General features: G+C 36.5%; 2 protein-coding genes across 3 annotated transcripts; one reads left to right on the forward strand and one right to left on the reverse strand.

The window, feature by feature from the left end:
* Positions 1–384: 384 nt before the first annotated feature.
* Positions 385–8,280, reverse strand: LOC128922134 (zinc finger protein 853-like). Its single transcript, XM_054231755.1, has 3 exons — positions 8,251–8,280; positions 7,408–7,629; positions 385–669 (listed from the first exon to the last, which is right to left on the reverse strand). The coding sequence occupies exons 1-3, from the start codon at positions 8,278–8,280 to the stop codon at positions 385–387; spliced, it is 537 nt and encodes a 178-aa protein (XP_054087730.1).
* Positions 8,281–13,933: 5,653 nt separating this feature from the next.
* On the forward strand, positions 13,934–18,742 carry LOC105220185 (PDZ domain-containing protein 8). Of its 2 annotated transcripts, none has more exons than XM_029045673.2 (8): positions 13,934–14,409; positions 14,473–14,709; positions 15,330–15,522; positions 15,584–16,868; positions 16,935–17,078; positions 17,147–17,782; positions 17,913–18,144; positions 18,247–18,742. In XM_029045673.2, the coding sequence occupies exons 1-8, from the start codon at positions 14,245–14,247 to the stop codon at positions 18,445–18,447; spliced, it is 3,093 nt and encodes a 1,030-aa protein (XP_028901506.1). In that variant the 5' UTR covers positions 13,934–14,244; the 3' UTR covers positions 18,448–18,742. The 2 variants fall into 2 exon arrangements, with proteins under 2 accessions (XP_028901506.1, XP_011194902.1); XM_011196600.3 differs by having other exon boundaries at positions 13,936–14,409; positions 14,464–14,709.
* Positions 18,743–21,226: the final 2,484 nt, after the last annotated feature.

Below are 21,226 nucleotides of genomic sequence, written 5' to 3' on the forward strand. Positions count from 1 at the left end.
ACCTATATTATTTCAGTATCGATTTAATTTCCAAGCTGATACCTCCAAATATATACAGATTTGAATATTGTTCAGTCCCATTGTTGCTATTCGAAAAATGCCGATGATTCAAGGGGGGGTAAAAACAAATCAATATCAATGTGGTAATTTAGTTATATCCGTTTTAGAGATCAACGAGCTATAAATTAAAGATGGTTATTTAGAAATGTTTTTAATCGGATTATATAAACTGTGGGAAAAGTGTAATCTCTGATATATAATATATACTATAAAGTATGTTTTCGACTTCTGAAATACACGATTGCAGGACCACTTGGGTTTTCTCTTATTTCTAGTATATAACACTATTTTTATATATGCAATTGAATTTTTATTCTTCTCAGTTTAAATAACATCTTTAGCCTTGGACGATTCTACGTCTCCTGACCACACGTCTACCGCCTCTACCGCCATTTGGCCGTCTTGTTCTTCTCCTGATAATAAGTCTTCGTGTTGTACGTCTTCTTCCTGTGGTCCTTCTTCTTCGTCGCGTAGTTCTTCTTCTTCTAGTGGTTCTCCCTTTTTTAGTTGTTTTAGTTGGACCTGTTCCACCGTTAGCTGCTGTTGTTGTAGATGCTTCACTATTTGCTGGTGTTGTAGTTTCGGGTACCTTTCCTGCTGTCGTGTCAGCTGGAGTTGCAGGGGTTGTAGTTTCAGGATCAGGAGCCGGAGTTGGTGTTGGTGGCTCTTCGCCCTCCGCCTGTACATATACTAGGCACGCTGCCACAACAAGAAATATTAGAAAGTGTAGTTTCATTTTGAAAGAAGTTAACGATTTAGCTCGTAGAAATGAACGTCTACTGTTGATCATGATGATGATGTCAAAAGTTTTTATAGTACGCTGATCAAGTTCAAAGATGCTAGCACGCATTGGTACGCGTATCTGTCTTTATATCAATATTTATTTACTATTCGAGTTTATATTTATGTTTTTGCAAAGTAGTTGAAAACAGCTGTCAAAATACATTACCGCTTTCCAGAATTTGATATTAACCCATGCTATTTAAATATCGATTGAATTTCCAATAGAATATTGTCTGATGCCTTTGTTGCTATTTAAAATATCCTTCTACGATCTAATAATGAAGACTCTGCTTATAATTTCTCTAGCAATCAGGATATTCTACTTGGAGACATATGATAATTTCAATAATAGTGGAATATACATGTTCTAACTTCATTGACTTCACTTTTCTGTGAATGTGCTAGATAGATTTCAATTCCTATACAGTATCAATATCTGATATTTATTTTCTTTACTATTGCGATAGGCTCTTTTGTGTTCTTGTTTTATTAATTTAAATTTAACATCTTCATCTGCTATATCAGTAACTACTTTCTGTGTTATCCTGATACGAAATTGTGAGACATTTTCTTGATAGACTTGCTGTAATAATAAAATGTATTTCTCTTGAATTTTAATTCCATTGAATATGTTTGGGTTTAGAAAGCTTTTCAAGATTTTGCTAAGGTTTTCTTTATCGTAAACTCCACATTTGTCTGTGCAAGCTGGCATGAGGTTCTTCATGTATAATTGCCTCCTTTTCTTCTATAAATATAACTTGATTTTTTAATAGTTTAATGGAGCTTCACAGTGAGGAATGAGCTTTGAGCTATCATCTTCTGCGCTATGTTGTGAATTTTCATCTGAGGATGTAAGTGTATTAACTTTTATTGGCAGCCGTGATGACGCATCGGGGAATACGTTTGTTTTTCCTGGTTTGTAAATGAGTTTATAATTATATTCGTTTATCGTTGCTTTCCACCTTTTTAACTTGACATTAATATTACTGTTACTTAATGCAAACGTCAATGGCTGTTGATCAGTAAGGATTTTTATTTCTTTAGCTCCATACAGCTGGTATGATAAGGATTGTCGTGTCGCAGTGGAGAAAACAGATTGTCTTCCTCGCAATGTTGCGATCGACCACAACACGTGCGGGATGGGATAGATACTGGGAGCTGAAGATGGATGCGAGGCGCATTGCAGACAAAACAAGTAAGGTAGGGCTAAGTTCGGGTGTAACCGAACATTTTATACTCTCGCAATTTATTTATTTAACTTTATTAATATTATATAATACACAATTTGACTCACATATTCGTCATATATATTGTATAAAGTCCATTGAAAGTTGGAAACCCTAATATTAGGTTAGAAGCACCGAGGTCCTCATGTTCGATATATGGGGCCTTGACAACCTATGGTCCGATTTCGGTCATTTTTAGAATAGGGCTGCCACACTATAAACGTAGTGTTTGTGCAAAGTTCTGCATCGATATCTGTACTAGTGCTTACTTTATATATTGTAAAGTAAACGATTCAGATCGTCTTAAAATTTTGGTATATAGGAAGTATGCGTGGTTGTGAAGCGATTTGGCGTATTTTCGCAACATATCATTGGGATGCAAAGAAACTATTACAAACCAAGTTTCATTGAAATCGGTCGCGTAGTTCCTGAGATATGGTTTTTGACCCATAAGTGGGCGATGCCACGCCCATTTTCCATTTTGTAAAAAAACTGAGTGTAGCTTCCATATGCCATTTCTTTTGTGAATTTAATGTTTCTGGCGTTGTTCGTCATTGAGTTAACCCACTTTTAGTAGTTTTCAACATAACCTTTGTATGGGAGGTGGGCGTGATTACAATCCGATTTCCTCTATTTTTGGACTGTATAAGGTAGTACCTAAAAGAAACGGCTCTAGAAAGTTTCCTTGACATACCTTTAGTAGTTTGCGAGATATGTACAAAAAACTTAGTAGGGGGCGGGCCCACGCCCACTTCCCCAAAAAAATTACATCCACATATGCCCCTTCTTAGTGCGATCCTCCTTACCAAATTTTACTTCCATAGCTTTATTTATAGCTTAGTTATGGCACTTTAAGTGTTTTCGGTTTTCGCCATTTTGTGGGCGTGGCAGTGGTCTGATTACGCCCATTTTCGAGCTTAACCTTCTTATGGTGCCAAGAAATACGTCTTCCAAGTTTCATCAAGATATCTAAATTTTTACACAAGTTACAGCTTGCACGGACGGACAGACGGACGGTCGTTCAGACGGACGGACAGACAGACATCCGGATTTGAACTTTTCTCGTCACCCTGATCATTTTGATATACATAACCCTATATCTAACTTGCTTAGTTTTAGGACTTACAACCAACCGTTATGTGGACAAAACTTAATACTCTCGTAGCAACTTTGTTGCGAGAGTATAAAAAGAAAGAGGACGAAATGCGTGAGTGTGAAGAGCTTGACAAGCTGGCCGACAGGGGTAATGGTCGAAAATTCTACGAAAAGATCCGGCGACTAACTGAAGGTTTCAAGACCGGAGCATACTCCTGTAGGACCCCCAGAGGTGATCTAGTTGTTGATGACCAGAGTATACAGAGTTTGTGGAGGGAACATTTATCCAGCCTGCTGAATGGCAGTGAAACTACAACACCAGGATATGGCGAACCCGATTCCCCAATCAACGACGATGGAACAGATGTTCCGTGAAATTACTAGCGTGAAGAACAAAAAGGCGGAGGGGGCCGATGGATTACCGGCCGATACCGGCGGCGAAGAGCTGATAGGGTGCATGCATCAGTTTTTTTGCGGATTATGGTCGGAAGAAAGCATGTCCGACGATTGGAATCTCAGTGTACTCTGCTCAATCCACAAAGAGGGAAACCCACAATTTGAGTCAATTACCGTGGGATAAGCAGCCTCCTTAACATCGCATATAAGGTCTTATCGAGCGTTCTGTGTGAAAGACTAAAGCCCACCGTCAACAAACTGATAGAACCCTATCAGTACGGCTTTAGACCTGGAAAATCTACATATGACCAGATATTCACCATGATATCGATATCATTGGAAACAACACCCACGTCGTTAGTTCAGCTTTTTCCAGACATTGCGAAGAATGGTCCACATAGTTTATGGATTACTTACTTGACCTGCGGATGAGTGAACCTTGAATGGACACTCAAGATATCCCCGCTTTTTAAAGGTAGTTCTGTCAAAATTTTAGTTTCCTTTTATTTTTGTGAGTAATAATAATATTTGTGCGTAAAGGTTTTAAGTGAACGATGCTTTAATTTAAATTGATACATGTAATTTAATACAAGTGTTCATGTCGGAGCAGCGCGCGAACTCACTCTTTGCTGGCTATCATCGATAAGAGCGTAGAAATTACTGACCTACAATTTCTACGCTCTTATCGATGATGGACACGGAAGACTTAATAAGTGCAGTATTTTTGAAACCAGCAATCTGGGAGCAAAAAGATCCAAACCACCACAACAGGTGCGTTTTGGATAAATTTTCATGTGTTTTATTGTAAAATTGTTACATTAATATGAATTTGTGTTGAATGTTGTATGTTGATTCGAAATTTGACACAGAATGTAATCGAATGTATCGCTTGTCATTCTCATGTATTCGAAAAACTTTTTTGGATCCTGTCTCAAGCTACAATAAAGATGATGAAATTCTCCGAAATTTGGCCTTTCTTAATTTATAGAATGCGCCGAAAACGAGCGTTTTGTCCACACAGTATTATGCATATGATAATATGCAGCAGTAGATGTCAACAACAAAATATTTTCTTCTTCAGAATCACTCATTTTTTTAGCTGTTCACTATACAAAACTTAAATTGCAAATGCAATTTACGTTCTTATCGCAGCTCTGTTATGCACACCACACAAAACTATAACTCGAAGCTATGCTCTTGTCGCTGCTCTTATCGCTTATCGCAGCTCCGACATGCACGCAGCCTTATAGTTTTGTTCACATAACGGTTGTTTGTAACACCTAAAACTAAAAGAGTTAGATATAGAGTCATGTATACCAAAGTGATCAGGGTGACGAGTAGATTTGAAATCCGGATGTCTGTCCGTCTGTGCAAGCTGTAACTTGAGTAAAAATTAAGATATCTTGACGAACCTTGGCACAAATATTCCTTGGCACCCTAAGAAGATCAAGTTCGAAAATGGGCAGAATCGGACCATTGCCACGCCCACAAAATGGCGAAAACCAAAAACACATAAAGTGTCATAACTAAGCCATAACAGAAGATATAAAAGTAAAATTTGGAATAAAGGATCGCTCTAGGAGGGGGCATATGTTTGGATGTAATTTTTTTGGGGAAGTGGGCGTGGCCCCGCCCACAAATTGGTTATTTGTATTTAACTCGCAAACTAATAAAGCTATATAAACCAAACTTTCTGCAGTCAGTTCTCTTACCTACCCCACCACACACCATGAAAATAGTTGAAATCGGATAATAACCACGCCCACCTCCCATACAAAGGTTAGGTTGAAAATTACTAAAAGTGGGTTAACTAACTAATGAAAAACGTCAGAAACACTAAATGTTGCAGAAGAAATAGCAGAAGGGAGCTGTACTCAGATTTTTTTTTTTTAATGGAAAATGGGCGTGGCATTGTCCATTTATTGGTCAAAAACCATATCTCAGGAACTACTCGACCGATTCGAATGAAATTCGGTATATAATATTTTCTTGACACCCTGATAACACGGACAAAAAACTGGGAAATCGGTTCACAACCACTACTACTTTCCTTATAACTCAATTTTGAAATCCATCTTATTCCTTCACTTTATAATGTAAACATAAGGAACCAATGAAGATAACGGAATAAAACTTTACACAATTAGTGCATATCACCGGACCATAACTTTTCAAGGCCCCAGATATCGAACATGTTGAACTCAGCGTCTAAGGATAAGTTTTAACCGAAAATATGGGTAAATCTCTCAGATATCTCAATTTAATTCAGAGGAAATTGTTTTCTTCTAATAGTGTGTCTCTGTTCCAAAAATTATTAAAATCGGGTCATAACATTTCCATATACCTCATTGTAGGTTTTTCAAAAGTATCTTCTCCTAGCTCCCATATACCTAATTATAGGTTTTTCAAAAATACGGTGAGCTTTATTCCGCATATATGTATTGGTTAAATTTCTTCAATAAATTGCGAGAGTATAAAATGTTCGGTTGCACCCGAACTTAGCCTTTCCTTACTTGTTATATTTGAATGTTTGAATACATTTCATTTTATAAAAAACTATCTGACCCAGGTGCGAACTTTCTTCCGCCTTAGGCAATAAATGAGCTGTTTTTGGATGTTATTAAGTTAATTTTTTTATTTTGATAATCTAGAATATTCAAGTAATTTAATGATGTTTTATTACCCATACTTTTAGCATAATTATACTCATTCAATGGATTTTTCAATTTAATATTAAAATAATATCCATCTTCTCTTTACCAAAACATCAGCGGGTATTGCAATGTGTCATATGAACGATGGGTTTCAGATATTTGTTGTAATTGCCCAGTATCGCGACGTGTAAGCACAATATCCCGTGCTTCAAAGTTTTACCAACAATCAGGATGGCAACTTCATCTATTGTTGGAGCATTAAATGTGCGTTCGTGTATTCCAGACGGTCGTTTATCCGCTCTGATCACGACTTTGTAGTCATCGATTCGAATGAAATTCGACTGACACCCCGATAACACGGACAAAAAATGGGCGAAATCGGTTCACAACCACCACAACTTCCCATATAACTCAATTTCGAATTCCATCTCATTCCTTCACTTTATAATATGTACATAAGGAACCAATGAAGATAGCGGAATAAAACTTTACACAAATAGTGCATATCATCTCTGGCTTCACTTCTGAAAAAATTGTCGAAAACGGACCATAACTTGTCAAGGCCCCAGATATTGAACAAGTTGAACTCAGCGCCTAAGGATAAATTTTAACCGAAAATATGGGTAAATCTCTCAGATAATTTAATGTAATTCAGAGGAAATTGTTTTCCTCTAATAGTGTGTCTCTGTTCTAAAAATTATTAAAATCGGGTCATAACATATCCTAGCTCCCATATATCTAATTATAGGTTTTTCAAAAGTATCTTCTCCTAGATCCCATATACCTAATTATAAGTTTTCCAAAACTACGGTGAGCTTTATACCACAAATATGTATTGGTTAATAGGTGAGCTATCTTAGCAAAATTAAGTGAGCGTATAGTCTTGGTTATAGTGTACCTTGCTGATGAAAATGAATGAAATCGGTTCAGGAATTACCACAGCCCTCATATACTGTATATGACGACTTTCGTTATTCTATTAAACTTTATGCCGAATTTATGTGTTAATTTGTATGTTATCTCAATAAAATTTCTTCAATAAATTGCGAGAGTATAAAATGTTCGGTTGCACCCGAACTTAGCCTTTCTTTACTTGTTATATTTGCAATTGAATTTTTATTATTCTTAGATTAAATAACATATTTAGCCTTGTACGATTCTACGTCTCCTGACCACACGTCTACCGCCTCTACCGCCATTTGGCCGTCTTGTTCTTCTCCTGATAATAAGTCTTCGTGTTGTACGTCTTCTTCGTGTGGTCCTTCTTCTTCGTCGCGTAGTTCTTCTTCTTCTAGTGGTTCTCCCTTTTTTAGTTGTTTTAGTTGGACCTGTTCCACCGTTAGCTGCTGTTGTTGTAGATGCTTCACTATTTGCTGGTGTTGTAGTTTCGGGTACCTTTCCTGCTGTCGTGTCAGCTGGAGTTGCAGGGGTTGTAGTTTCAGGATCAGGAGCCGGTGTTGGTGTTGGTGGCTCTTCGCCCTCCGCCTGTACATATACTAGACACGCTGCCACACCCACTCCTCTATCCAAAAATTAATTAACAATTACAATTCAACAAGCACTATCTTGCCAAAATCTTATATTTAGTTTTAGTTGGAAGAACCCACTCCTCTATCCAAAAATTAATTAACAATTACAAATCAACAAGCACTATCTTCCCACTGAATTACATTAAAATATCTGAGATATTTACGGATATTTTTGTTTAAAAATTACCCTTAGGCACTGAATTCTTCATGTTCGATATCCGGGGCCATGAAATGCTATAGTCCGCTTTCGACAATTTTTCCACAAGTGGTTCCACACCTCAAATAGAAATTTGTGTAAAGGGTTGTTCCGCTATCTTCATTGTTTCATGATGTATATATTAGCTGTCATCGATTCGCTAAGCGTTTTAGAGAAGTCAATAGAGTGCCATATCCAGTAATTCAAACGAACAGGCAGCTTTTATGGTGCAACCCTGCGCTAAATATTCCTCTTAAGCATGTCCTATGGTGTTGCGCCATTTCCTTCTTCTTCTTGACTGGCGTAGGCACCGAACCGGCTTCCACCAGCGTGTACTGCATCGTGATATGACCTACCCAGCGTCGCCAATGTCGTTTTATTCGCTGAACTATCTATGTCGTCGAATACAGCGAATACATACAACTCATCATTCCATCGTCTGTGATATTCGCCGTCCTCAAAAACCTTTCTCTCGAAAACTCCTAGTGCCGTCTCAGCGGATGACATCGTCCACGCTTCTGCACCACAAAGTAGGATGGAATGATGAGGGACTTGTAGAGTTTGGTTTTCGTTCGTCGAGAGAGGACTTTACTTTTCAATTGCTTACTCAGTTCAAATTAGCACCTGTTGATAAGAGTAATTATGTGTTGGATTTCGAGGCTGACATTGTTGGTGTTGCTGATGATGGTTCTTAATTATACCAAATTATCGACGACTTTAATGTTATGATTGTCAACAGTGACATGGGAGCCAAGACGCGAATGCGCTGACTGTTTGTTTAATGACAGGAGATATTTCGTCTTGTCCTCGTTCACCACCAGACCTATACGCTTCGCATTCTTATCCAGTCTGGAAAAAGCAAAACTAACGACGCGGGTGTATTTTTCAATGACAGCGATATCGTCAGCATACGCCAGCAGCTGTACACTCTTGTAGAATATTGTACTTTCTCTATTTAGCTCCGCAACGTATTATTTTTTCCATCCACCAGGTTAAAGAAGTCACACGATAGTGAGTCGCCTTATCTGAAACATCATTTGGTGTCGAACGGCTCGGAGAGTTCCTTCCCGATTCTGACGGAGTTTATGGTGTTGCTCAACCCTAGCTTGCACAGCCGTATTAGTTTTGTAGGGATACCAAATTAAGACATCGCGGCATAAACTCCTTTTCGTGCTACATTAAATTTTCTTAGGTGGAAAAATACTTAAATGTGCGCAAAAACATACAAAAAACAAGTAAGGAAAGGCTAAGTTCGGGTGCGACCGAACATTTTACATTTATTTATGTAATTTTATTAAGATATTACACAATTTGACCCATATATTCGGCATAAAGTCCAATATAATAAGGAAAATCATCATATATGGTAATGAGGGCTGATGTAATTCCTAAACCGATTTCACTCATTTTACGCACCAAGATACGCTACATACAATACTATATGCTTATTTAATTTTGCTAAGATCTCTCTTATATATGGAAGTCCGGATCCGATTTTAATAATTTTTGGAACAGAGACACACAATTAGGAGGAAAAAAATTTCCTCTGAATTAAATTAAAATATCTGAAAGATTTGCCGATATTTTCGGTGAAAAATTTAGAGAGACAGCGAAAGAATGAGTTCTTCATGTAGAAATCCGGGGCCTTGAAATGTTATAGTCCGATTTCGAAAATTTGTCCATAAGTGAGGACACAGATCATATACAGCATTTGTGTAAAGTTTTATTCCGCTATCTTCATTGGTTCCTTATATATATATTATAAAGTGAACGAATCAGATGGAATTCAAAATTGAGCAGCTTCCATCTGCTATTTCTCATGTAAAATTTAGTGTTTCTGACGTTTTTCGTTAATGAGCTAACCCACCCTTTGTGTGGGAGGTGGGCGTGGTTATTATCCGTTTTCTTTCATTTTTAGACTGTATAAGGAAATGGCTAAAAGAAATGACTGCAGAAAGTTTGGTTTATACAGTATTTTTGGTTTGCAAGATATATACAAAAAACCTATTTGGGGGCGGGCCCACGTCCGGATAATAACCACGCCCACCTCTTATACAAAGGATATGTTGAAAATTACTAAAAGTGAGTTAACTCACTAACGAAAAACGTCAAAAACACTAAATTTTACATAAGAAATGGCAGATGGAAACTGCACTCAGATTTTTTTACTAAATAGAAAATGGGCGTGGCGTCGCCCACTTATGGGTCAAAAACCATATCTGGTCAAAATTGGTTCACAAGCACGCCAACTTCCCATATAACTCAGTTTTGAATTCCATCTGATTCGATCAATTTATAATATTATATATACATAAGGAACCGATGGAGATAGTGGAATAAAACTTTTCACAAATACTGTATATCATATGTGACTTCACTTATGGAAACATTTTCGAAATCGGACTATAACTTTTCAAGGCTCCGGATAACTACATGAAGAACTCAGTGCCTAAAGATAATTTTTCACCGAAAATATCGGGAAATCTTTCAGATATCTGAATTTAATTCAGAGGAAATTTTCTTCTCCTAATTGTGTGTCTCTGTTCCAAAAATGATTCAAATCGGATCAGAACTTCCCTTAGCTCCCATATACCTAATTATGTGCGGCTATTATTCCGCATATATCGGTTAATATAATAGGTGAGATATCTTAGCATAATTAAGTGAACATATAGTCTTGTATATAGTGTAGCTTGGTGGGAAAAATGAGTGAAACCGATTTCAATTAGGAATTACATCAGATCTCATATTCTACATATGATGATTTTCGTTATTCTAGTGGATTTTATGCCAAATATATGAGTCAAATTGTGTGTTATCGTAATAAAATTACGTCAATATATTGCGAGATATATTTCGCACCCGAACTTAGCCTTTCCCTACTTGTTTTTATTTATTATTTAATTTATGAAAATCGACTAGGCTTTAAGTTAATTTCAATACACACTGTACTCGACGTGAAGTTGCCGGTGTGCCAAATAAAAGAGATTATTAGTTAAACTAAGTTTTAATTATTGCAACTGAACAACTTTCGCAACTTTGTTGCTAGCGACTTTTTATTATAGTTTTGTTCACATAACGGTTGTTTTTAACACCCAAAACTAAACGAGTTAGATATAGGGTTATATATACCAAAGTGATCAGGGGGAAGAGTGGAGTTAAAATCCGGATGTCTGTTTGTCCGTCCATCTGTGCAGGCTGTGTAAAAATGAAGATATCTTGATGAAACAAGGCTTTTGAATATGGGCAAAATGCCCACAAAATGGCGAAAACTTCTGTACCAACTTTATTCCTTTCCGACCGTATACGCACAATTGTGCGTGTGCGTTTAAATTTTATTATCTCCTTTAATATCTGCCCTATTATAATGAGACCTGAATAGCACAATTGGTTGAGCTGTTTGCTTAATAAAAAACATAACGGACCGTTTTCGGAGTCCGTTAGTTTTGGTGAATTTTGCTATTTTAATATTGCATTTCAATCATTTGCAAAAATGAGTCGGAGGAGTAAGTATGATAAATTATTTGACTTGTTTAAAAAGTGAAAATCATTATCAAAAATGTGTAATCTCAATCAAAACAGAACAAGTTTTAATTAAAAAGAGGCATTCAGTATTTATTTTGTAACTTCAAGTGTTTTTTGGACTGTTTTGCTTCAAGTGATACAATTGTGTGTGTCAGGACTTATTTAACGAAATATGAATATGATCTTTTTTTTCATTTAGAACAATTCTCTGAAGACAAAATACTTAGTGCACTATTGGAGTCGGATTTAGAGGATTTTAGTAGCGATGACGAGCTTGTGGATGCGACTTGGGAACTACCTTCTGTGGGAGATGAAACTTTAGACGATCAAAGTGACGAAGATGATCACGAAATTAACGCTACGGAGACACCACAAAATGTCACTGAAAACGCCAATCGCCGTGATATTTGGAGCAAAGGCCTTTTGATAAACAATTGGAAGAGAGTGATTCTCAATCTGCGGAAATTAACGTAACTTTGGAGTCTCCTAAACATTATTTCTCTGTTTATTTCAATGACGATTTTTTAAAAAGAGTAGTGGCGGCTACAATCGGAGAAATAAAGAATTTCTTTGGTATAATTGTTGCAATGGGTTGCATATGTTACCCAAGATTGCGCATGTACTGGGAAAAAAAACAAGACTTCCTATTGTAGCTGATACAATGAGTCGCGATCGTTTCCTTCTTTTGCGCATGTGTCTCCATGTGATGGACGCCAATGAAGTAACAGAAGAAGAGAAACAATCCAATGTCTTTTGGAAAATAAAACCTTTGATTGAAGTTATTAAATCAGCTTATCGAAGCCTTCCCAGAAAGCCAGGCGATAATTATTCTATAGACGAACAAATGATCCCATTCACTGGCCGTTGTCCTGTTCGACAAAGTCTCCCTAACAATGGAAGAATTTTGTCATAGCGAAGACAATATTGTCGTGGTGCAGTGGAAAGATTCTAAAGCGGTAATCCTGGCATCATCAGCATATGGTTGTGGACCGGTTTCCAATGTTAAACGCTGGGAAAAAAAGTGGTATGTTGAAGTTCCAGTTTCAAGGATAGTAAGACAATACAACAAATCGATGGGAGGCGTGGATATTTGTGATCAGTTAATAGAGGCATATCGCTCATTAGTCAAGACGCGGAAATGGACTTTGAAAGTTTTCATACATTTCATTGATCTTGTTTGCTGTAACGCTTGGCTACAATATAGAGATCATAGCAAAATAAACTCGAAATCTCGGGCAGATTCTCATGACCTGCTATGTTTTAAATTAGCTTTAGCTGAACAACTGATCGCTGTTGAGAAAAGGACACATGCTGAGTATGAATGCCACACCGAGGAAGAAGAAACTCAAGGTTTTGCAAAAAGATATCGTCCATCTTCCCAGCCATGCAACGATAAGAGGTTTGATCGGTTCAACCACTGGCCAATTGAGCATGATTTGTCATCTGCAAGATGCTGTAGGCTTGTTGGTTGTAGATCTCGGACACGCACATTTTGTTCCAAATGTCAAATTTATTTATGTTTAAATAAAAGACAAAATTATTTTATGAAATATCATACAGAAAAATAATAAATATAATAAAAATAAAATTGAATTAAAGAACATTTCGAGTTATGTTTTGCACATTTTTTTATTTGAAATCAGACCGAAACGCAACAATTGTGCGTATTCTAGAAATAAAGGATAAACTGAAAATTTCAAAAAACAAACGTATTGGTTATTATCTACAATGGCCAAAGCAATAGGACCTGAAAGAGAAACAAATTTTATTAAGTTGATTTGCTATAGGCCGGAGAGGGTTACAATGAAATTTAAGGCATTTTTAGTAGTTTTCAACATAACCTTTGTATGGGAGGTGGGCGTGGTTATAATCCGATTTCCTCCATTTTTGGACTGTATTAGTACCTAAAAGAACCGACTCTAGAAAGTTTCCTTGATATAGCTTTAGTATTTTACGAGATATGTGCCAAAATCTTAGTAGGGGGCGGGGCCACGCCAACTTCCTCAAAAAAATTACATCCACATATGCCCCTTGATAGTGCGATCCTTCATACCAAATTTTACTTCAATGGCTTAAATTAGGGCTTAGCTATGCTCTTTATATGTTTTAGGTTATTGCCATTTTGTGGTCGTGGTAGTGGTCCGTAGTGGCCCATCTTCGAACTTAACCTTCTTATGGTGCCAAGAAATACGTCTTCCAAGTTTCATCAAGAGCTATAGATATATTACGGATGTTATGAGAACAACTCTCTTTAGCAACTTTGTTGCGAGAGTATAAAAAGTTGTAGTGAAACGAGTAGAAAACTAGGAAAAGAATTCAACCAACAAAGCAATAATATACACTAGTAAAATATTTTGCAACCGGATAAAAAAACACCCCACAAATTGTTTAACAGCTTTTTACGTGAGAGCCAACGCTGAGCGTATCATTCATTATTGATTTCGTTGCAATTTATATATGTATATGAAAACTCACCACATATTACGGGAGAACTGTGAGAGAAACACACCCCTCGAAACATACTCAGAACTCGCGTGCTAGTCGTACAAAGCAGAAGTCATCATGAAATATATTTTGTTAGAATTAAATACATATTTGTAAATTATTTTATTCCCTAAAATACTAAAAGATTGGTCAACCCAGAACGGTGAAGAATACATTGTTAAAATTATTAATTTTTAATATTGAAGAACAGTGATTTACTCTGCGTGAAATCGTGACTTTCTTGTGCGTTATATTTTACATAAAATTGTAGCGAATATATTAAAATATTCAGTGCAATGGATATACCATTATCGATGTTATTGCTGCTCAGCCTTGTATTTACCGTCATAGGAGCTGTTTTAGTCCTATTGTTGCAATATTACCTTTATTTACGATTTTCTGTACTTCCTGAAGAGAGTGCGGAACAAAAGGATATTAACACCAAATACTCGTTGCCAACGGTAAGCCAAAACACTCAAAAAACAAAAAGTACTTAGGAATATTGAAATTTTCAGACAATACAGCAAACTGCACATGCCATAAATTTGTCGCCGCCTACATCGTCGGTGGCTGGACATACGCATACTGTAGGTGCTACTGAAGCAGCGCCGTTAATGTCAATTAACTTTGTGATGCAATTCCTCTTTCATGAACTGAAAAACTCGAGTCGCGTGCGAAAATGGTTCTACCGCAAATTGTCATTGGAACTGGATGAACTGTTGGCAAAGACTACAACCGGGAAATTGTTTGATAAGTTGACGGTGAGCTGACAACAATCATTACCTATGCACAAACAATGATATCCGTATATGAAAACACTACATGTACATTTATATATTCCTTTCCAAAGCATACAAATACATTTCAATACAGCCAATACTGTATATCTTTCCAAATCTATATACTAGTGGCTTTATCGACCGATTTATAGATTGTAAAACTCTTTTTTTATTCTCGGCATTATAAATCAGCGTACTATTTTTTCGACCGTTTCTTTGGCCATGTCACATATCAAAGCATCAAACCTCGATTTAACAAACACCAGAATTTTGAAAATATTTGAAAATTAGTTTGGTCTGTAGCTATTCAATTATTATGGAAATCCATAGCGTTAAATTTTCAGTCCATTTGAAAGGATAGATGACAGCCAACATTAGAGAAATATAAAATGTATTTTCCCACTTCTTCGCGTGTTTTCTAGAATAATTAGCAGAGTCCACAAAATGAATTTTATCTTTTTTTACATTATTAAAATACAATTTGGTAACACAGAATTGAATTTAAAAATATTGTTTGCCCATTTCGACTCCATTTCCCTCTATTGCTGTCAATATACTCTAGAAAAGAAAAAAGATTTTGAATGAAGTAATTATAATTATAGATAAAAGAACTGGAACTTGGCGATCAGTTTCCTGAGATCAGAACATTACGCGTACATAGTATTGAACTAAACGACACCGGTGATCGTATTGAGAATCTGGACATTTTACTAGAAATTCATTATACTGGAAATTTTCGAACATCCATCGATGCCGATATGGTGCTAGGTAAAAAGGGATCCCTCACCTTAATAGGTAAATTCCATGAAATAACATGAACCCATTTTCTACTAATTCTACATTTTAATTATTTCAGTAAAACAATTGTCTGGCTTGGCGCGGCTGCAATTCACCCGTGAGCCTTACACCCACTGGTCGCTGAGTTTTCTGGGTGATCCTGAACTTGATTTGGCGATTGAATCCAAATATCAAGGTCGTCAAATGCAATCCAATATAACCAGTCTCATTTCAAACCAAATACGGAAAGCAGTGCGCCGCAAGCACACGCTACCCAATTATAAGCTACGTTATAAGCCATTCTTCCACAAAACACCAGAAGAAGATGCTGACGGAGACATACAACCAAATGGCACATTAGAAGTTAGAATGTCCGAAATATCGCGACTCATGTGTCCTGAAGTTGTAACAGAGGTTTACTGTACACTGACTCTAGCCTCACTCGCATTTGTCGAGATACGCCAGAAGGATAATCGCAATGTGATTGTTTTGATTGATGTAGAGATACACAAGGCAAAAAATCAACAGATCGGCATACTTTTTAAGCAGATTACTGAGCAAGGCGTGGAAGTTGAAGCGGTTTTGCCTAATACTCCCGCATGTAAATCCGACCTACGGCCCGGGGATATATTAATTGCAGTTGAGGGCAAACGGGTACAATCTATCCAGCAAGTGGCGAAGTTATTCAAAAGTTTGCAAACTTCAGCTTATCGCTTACGTATCGAACGGGTTATACCCGGTATCATAAGAAATGATGCAATTTTGGAGGATCTGGAGTTATATGAGGATTTAGGAGATGCACATATGGGCTATGGGTTGGGTAAGGCTTCAACTGAGTCCAATGAATTTGGCGGAAAACAAGTACCTGCACGCCAAAACACAGGGGAAAAAGGCTCTTCCAGCGAGTCTAGCCTTGGTAATACCCCAACAAATTCACCAAAGAAAAGTAAACTCATTACGAAGGCTTTGAAGAAGACTATTAGTCGTGAACTTAGTGAGCATAACAAAGATAAAGAAGATGATAATAAACTAAAAAGCAAGCAAACATTAAAAGCCGAGGAAAAGATGAAGGGATCACCTAAAGTTTTGATTGATACCGTTGGCCAAGTAGAGCATTATTATCAGCACTCAACTGTGGATCGCAGTATAAATCGTCTCATACATATGGATGATTTAAGCAGCTTCAAGTTGGATGTAAAGTCCCGTTATCTGAATGTTGGCGTGTATTCTAAAAGTACCGGCGACGGTTTATTGTTGGGCTTTGTAAACATACCAGTGGGTCAGATCTTGGCTGAGTGCTGCGAAACAAGTTTGGTGCAATGCTGGAAAAAATATGAACTTAGTCCACCAATACCTCAGGATTTGTGAGCGATACTTTTGTAATCTTTCATGAATATGTAATATGATATTAATTGTATTTTACATTGCAGGAAAACACATAAGCTTTGCAGCCAATCAGGCTTTATACCTGATTTGTGTTTTGGAGATGTGCTCTTTGCCTTTACCTGGGATGGTAACCCAAATCTACAACCTAGCGAGTCACTAATCAAACAAGTTTCTAAGTCCAAGAGCAAGTAAGCGAAATTCATTTATTTTTTTTTTAATTTTTGAACTTTTGCTTAAACTGTATTTCTTTTATAAGAATTAACTTAGCTGATGAAAAAATGGATAACGATAGCGGAGTATTTGATACAAATTCGTTACGGACCACGCCAAGTTCCAGCTCACTCACGTCGACTAATCAAATAACTTCGAGTCAGTTGCGTTCGCACAGTTTTGTGCGCACCCATTTCCAACGTGCTACCCAGTGCGATTTCTGTGGCAAAAAAATATGGCTGAAAGATGCCGTGCAATGTAGCGAGTGTGCTATGTGCTGCCACAAGAAGTGTATAACGAAATGTCAAAATGCCACAGTTTGTGGTCCGGTTGATTGCTCCAATGTGCTACGACAACGGCAGCCGTCCATCACAAGCACCACTCCAGAGTTCACTGTTACCGATGCAGACGCATGCGACGCTTCTGAAGGAGAAGAGGCCATGCCATCGCTATCTGGCGAAGAGTCGGCGGAAACAGTGGCCACTAAAACGCCACCGACGCCTGTCCTCGAGGTTCATCGTTCAAGTCTGACAGGACTATTAGCACAAGGAATAAAGCGTGTAAATTCGGCTAATAATCTTGCTATACCTGGCATTGTGTCCTCATTAGCTGGTAGCGGTGGTGGTGCATCTAATTTGGCTGCGAAAAGCTTACCTCCCAGTCCACAGAGATCGCCATCCCGGTGAGTACTAACAGTATAATTTCAATAAATTCAGTCCATTTAGTGTTCTGTAATCGCATTACTATCTACTTGACTTCAAAACTTTGATTCCTAAAAAATATATAATTTTGCTAATATATGTATATTTTAGTAAATCCTCGCTGGTTTGTAGTTCTTTTACTACATTCGATTCAGTCACAAGACGTTTGGAAGCCATACCGTCAGACGTAACAGCTCTGAGCATTGACCAGATTAGTTCTATTAGTGAGCCAATAATCGCCGTTTTAAAAGATGAGGACGTTATGACATTAGCTAAAAATGCCAGCAAGAATCTTTACAATGAAATGCCTGCCGCTGAACGCATTGAACAAATCAACTCGTTGGTAGGCTCAAAATGTTAAACTCTTACAACTTATCTCATGTTTGCTTGCAAACTTAGTAAACTTACTAATTGCAAAATGCACATTTTTTTAACTTTTCCACAGCTTAGTAAACTTCGATTGGCTTTAGACAGCGAAACGGCTCTTTATTCAAGCTTGGCATCCGGCGATACATCGAAGATGGACAACATTGACACAAGCAGTACAACACTGGGAAAATCAGAAGACCGCGTCCAAGCACTCAGCGTTATTATGTTGTATCTGTGTACTGGTCTGCAGCATGCCCAGGGTTTTGAACTACGTTAAATCGAATAAAAATTTGATACAACAACAAAATGTTAGAATAAATCTAGAAAATTTTAAAATTTTTGAGAATACATGAAAATATTGATCTGAAGGCTGAAGTATAAATAGTGGAATTTTAATGTAGCGTAAAATTATAATACTCCCCATTAGGTTTTCTTGTCAGTTCAAAATAGCAAAATATTTGAATATGTACCAGTGAACAATTAAGCCGGTACAATAAGATGCTTCTATCTTAATATCACATATTTGGATATATAATCCTGATTGGAAGGCATTTTTTATGTGTAAAAGTTTTTTAATTATTAATATTTAAGAATATGTTGTATACATATAGAAGAGACTTAGAACTTGAATTGAAATTTACAACCCAATCGTGTAAGGCCTCAAGGCTCAGTTAGCCTTGTAGTTACCGGTATATTTTACTTTTTGTACGGCTATTTATTTCAATATACAAGAAAATTTGAATAAAAATTGATGATTTTACTGAGTTATCTAATGTGTTCAATATCTGAAAAAATTAGTTCGGTCGCTCGGCAGTTATAAATATGAATATAGTTTTGAAACTCATTTACTTAGAAAAGTATTTTATAAAAATTATGTTACATTTAAGTTTTAACATGTACAAACGGGAATATTTTTTGTACATAAGTATCTGAATATTTAGACTATTGTATGTACCATTCATGTTAATTTGTCACAACAATTAAATGTGTGTGTTCTAGTGTAAGTGATGGAACAACTAGCTCCATAGAGTAATGCATGTCAGTAAAATACCTCTAAAACAGATATATCGAATATATTTAGAAACATCGCATGAAAATATAATTCATTTTATCAACGAAGTCTATATAGACGATGTGTGTTTAATCCAACCCGATCTGTCAAACTTACATGGTTTGATAGTTATTACACTCGCTGTCATATTGTATTCATGTACTGCCGCCTAAAAGTATGCATTGAACGACCGTTGGATAGTTTACTTAGGGCTTGTAGTCTCCCAAAACGCTCTCTTTAAACTGAAAGTTGAATAAATTGCCTGCTAATACTATGTATTTTTAGTTATGTATAACATAGTTTTTCAGTAATGGTGTCTATGCTATGTCAAAGAAAAACTTAAAAATTGTCAATTAAAATATAAGTTAATCTAATCAGTTTCATTGAAATATATACATATGTATATGGCGAGCAGTTATTGAAACAACAAAACGGCAAAATTAAAAAGAAAAACTTATTCCATTTTTTGTATTTTCACCAAACAGCGAACATCATTGGAAATTATCATGCATATTTTCCATGCATATTTATTTGGTTATCTGCTTTACAATGTGCTATTACAAAGTGTAATATGAACAATAACAACAAGTTGTATTTTCTCAGTATTTACATATAAGATAACTACAAGATATATAAGTTGCTAATAAACTTCTACCGAATCGTAATAAAACTATTGTTAAAAGAAATGTATTACTAGCAGTAAAACATGTTTTACTTTATTGTTAAATTTTAAAGACTTGTCAGCTTATAAACAAAAATAAATATACTTGAAACATTATCAAATTAGAGGCTTTTACTACTTTCCACGCTTTATCTTAAATAACTTCATTAAATTTCATAAAAATATTGGTAAAATTTGAAGTACTTGGGGCAAATCCAGACTAAAGCTTTTATTGAAGTGCATTGTGGTATCACATACATATACATAGATACACATATACACATACATACAATAGCGTTAATAGCAATTGGCTCGAAACTCACGGACTGACCATAGCAGAGAGCAAGACCGTAGCGGTATTCATACTGGCAGAAATGTCCTCGAAGTTGCCACGTTCAGCACAAAGGGTGTAAACGTCACTACACAATCTTCAATTAAATACTTAGGAATTATTCTTAATGCAAGGATGTCCTTTAAGGAACACTTAGCTTACACATGCGAAAAAGCTACAAAAGTGTATATAGCTTTGACCCGATTAATGCTCAATACTCGTGGGCCAAAGCAAAATAGAAGAAGGCTATTAGCTGGAGTACTAAAATCAGTTGCTAAAACTAAATGCTTACAGGAAATGGCTGCTTCAAAGCATATTTGAAACGATTCGGACACGAAAATAACGCGGAGGCGAGACCCTCAAAAATGTAGAACATACATTCTTCCATTGTCCAAAATATAACCATGAGAAGCAACATTTAAAAAATTCGTTTGGTATAGACCCAACTCTCGATAACTTGAAACAAATGGTGGAATCAGTAGATAAAAAGAAAGCTGATTGCAGCCAGAATCATGAAATCGCAACGAGCCACCGAACAGAGACGTAATACTTGTCGGTGGTACCGGGGGGAACGGTAGGAGGTTTAGTTCGGACTAAAGTTCCAAAAAAAAAAAAAAATACACTTTTCACTGAATTTTGACTACGCTCATGCGGAGTGTGCGGATGAAAATTCATTTACAAATACAAATATTTACTCATGGTACTATCAAAATAAAAATAAGAATTGCAGCATGTGCATAAAAACACGAATGACCGAGTCATGGCATGATGGAAATATTATTTTTGCTCTATATATGTATACATATTTATAGGTAAAATTTACGCCGTAAGTGGAAAATCAGTCGCACATTCAGAAAAGGCTTGCGGACACACTAATTGCATATGTGTTTCCATGTGTGTACATTGGGCAATTTGCCAATTTTTCGTTTTCTTTGTAAGTTCTTGAATATTTCCGCAGATGAAGCTGTCACAAAGTGCAATGGAACAATGGAGAAAAGTTCAATAAATCTTTG

The sequence above is a fragment of the Zeugodacus cucurbitae genome, chromosome 5 (assembly GCF_028554725.1).
Source record: "Zeugodacus cucurbitae isolate PBARC_wt_2022May chromosome 5, idZeuCucr1.2, whole genome shotgun sequence".
Lineage (NCBI taxonomy): Eukaryota > Metazoa > Arthropoda > Insecta > Diptera > Tephritidae > Zeugodacus > Zeugodacus cucurbitae.

Coding starts and splice junctions, on each gene's coding strand:
- LOC128922134 (XM_054231755.1), bottom strand. CDS start 8,280: ATGCAGTACACGCTGGTGGAAGCCGGTTCG. Junction 7,630..8,250: donor CGCTGGTGGAAGCCGGTTCG/GTGCCTACGCCA, acceptor CTGCAACTCCAG/CTGACACGACAGCAGGAAAG. Junction 670..7,407: donor AACAAGACGGCCAAATGGCG/GTAGAGGCGGTA, acceptor CTGCAACTCCAG/CTGACACGACAGCAGGAAAG.
- LOC105220185 (XM_011196600.3), top strand. CDS start 14,245: ATGGATATACCATTATCGATGTTATTGCTGCTCAGCCTTGTATTTACC. Junction 14,710..15,329: donor AATTGTTTGATAAGTTGACG/GTGAGCTGACAA, acceptor TTATAATTATAG/ATAAAAGAACTGGAACTTGG. Junction 17,079..17,146: donor GTTTCTAAGTCCAAGAGCAA/GTAAGCGAAATT, acceptor TTCTTTTATAAG/AATTAACTTAGCTGATGAAA.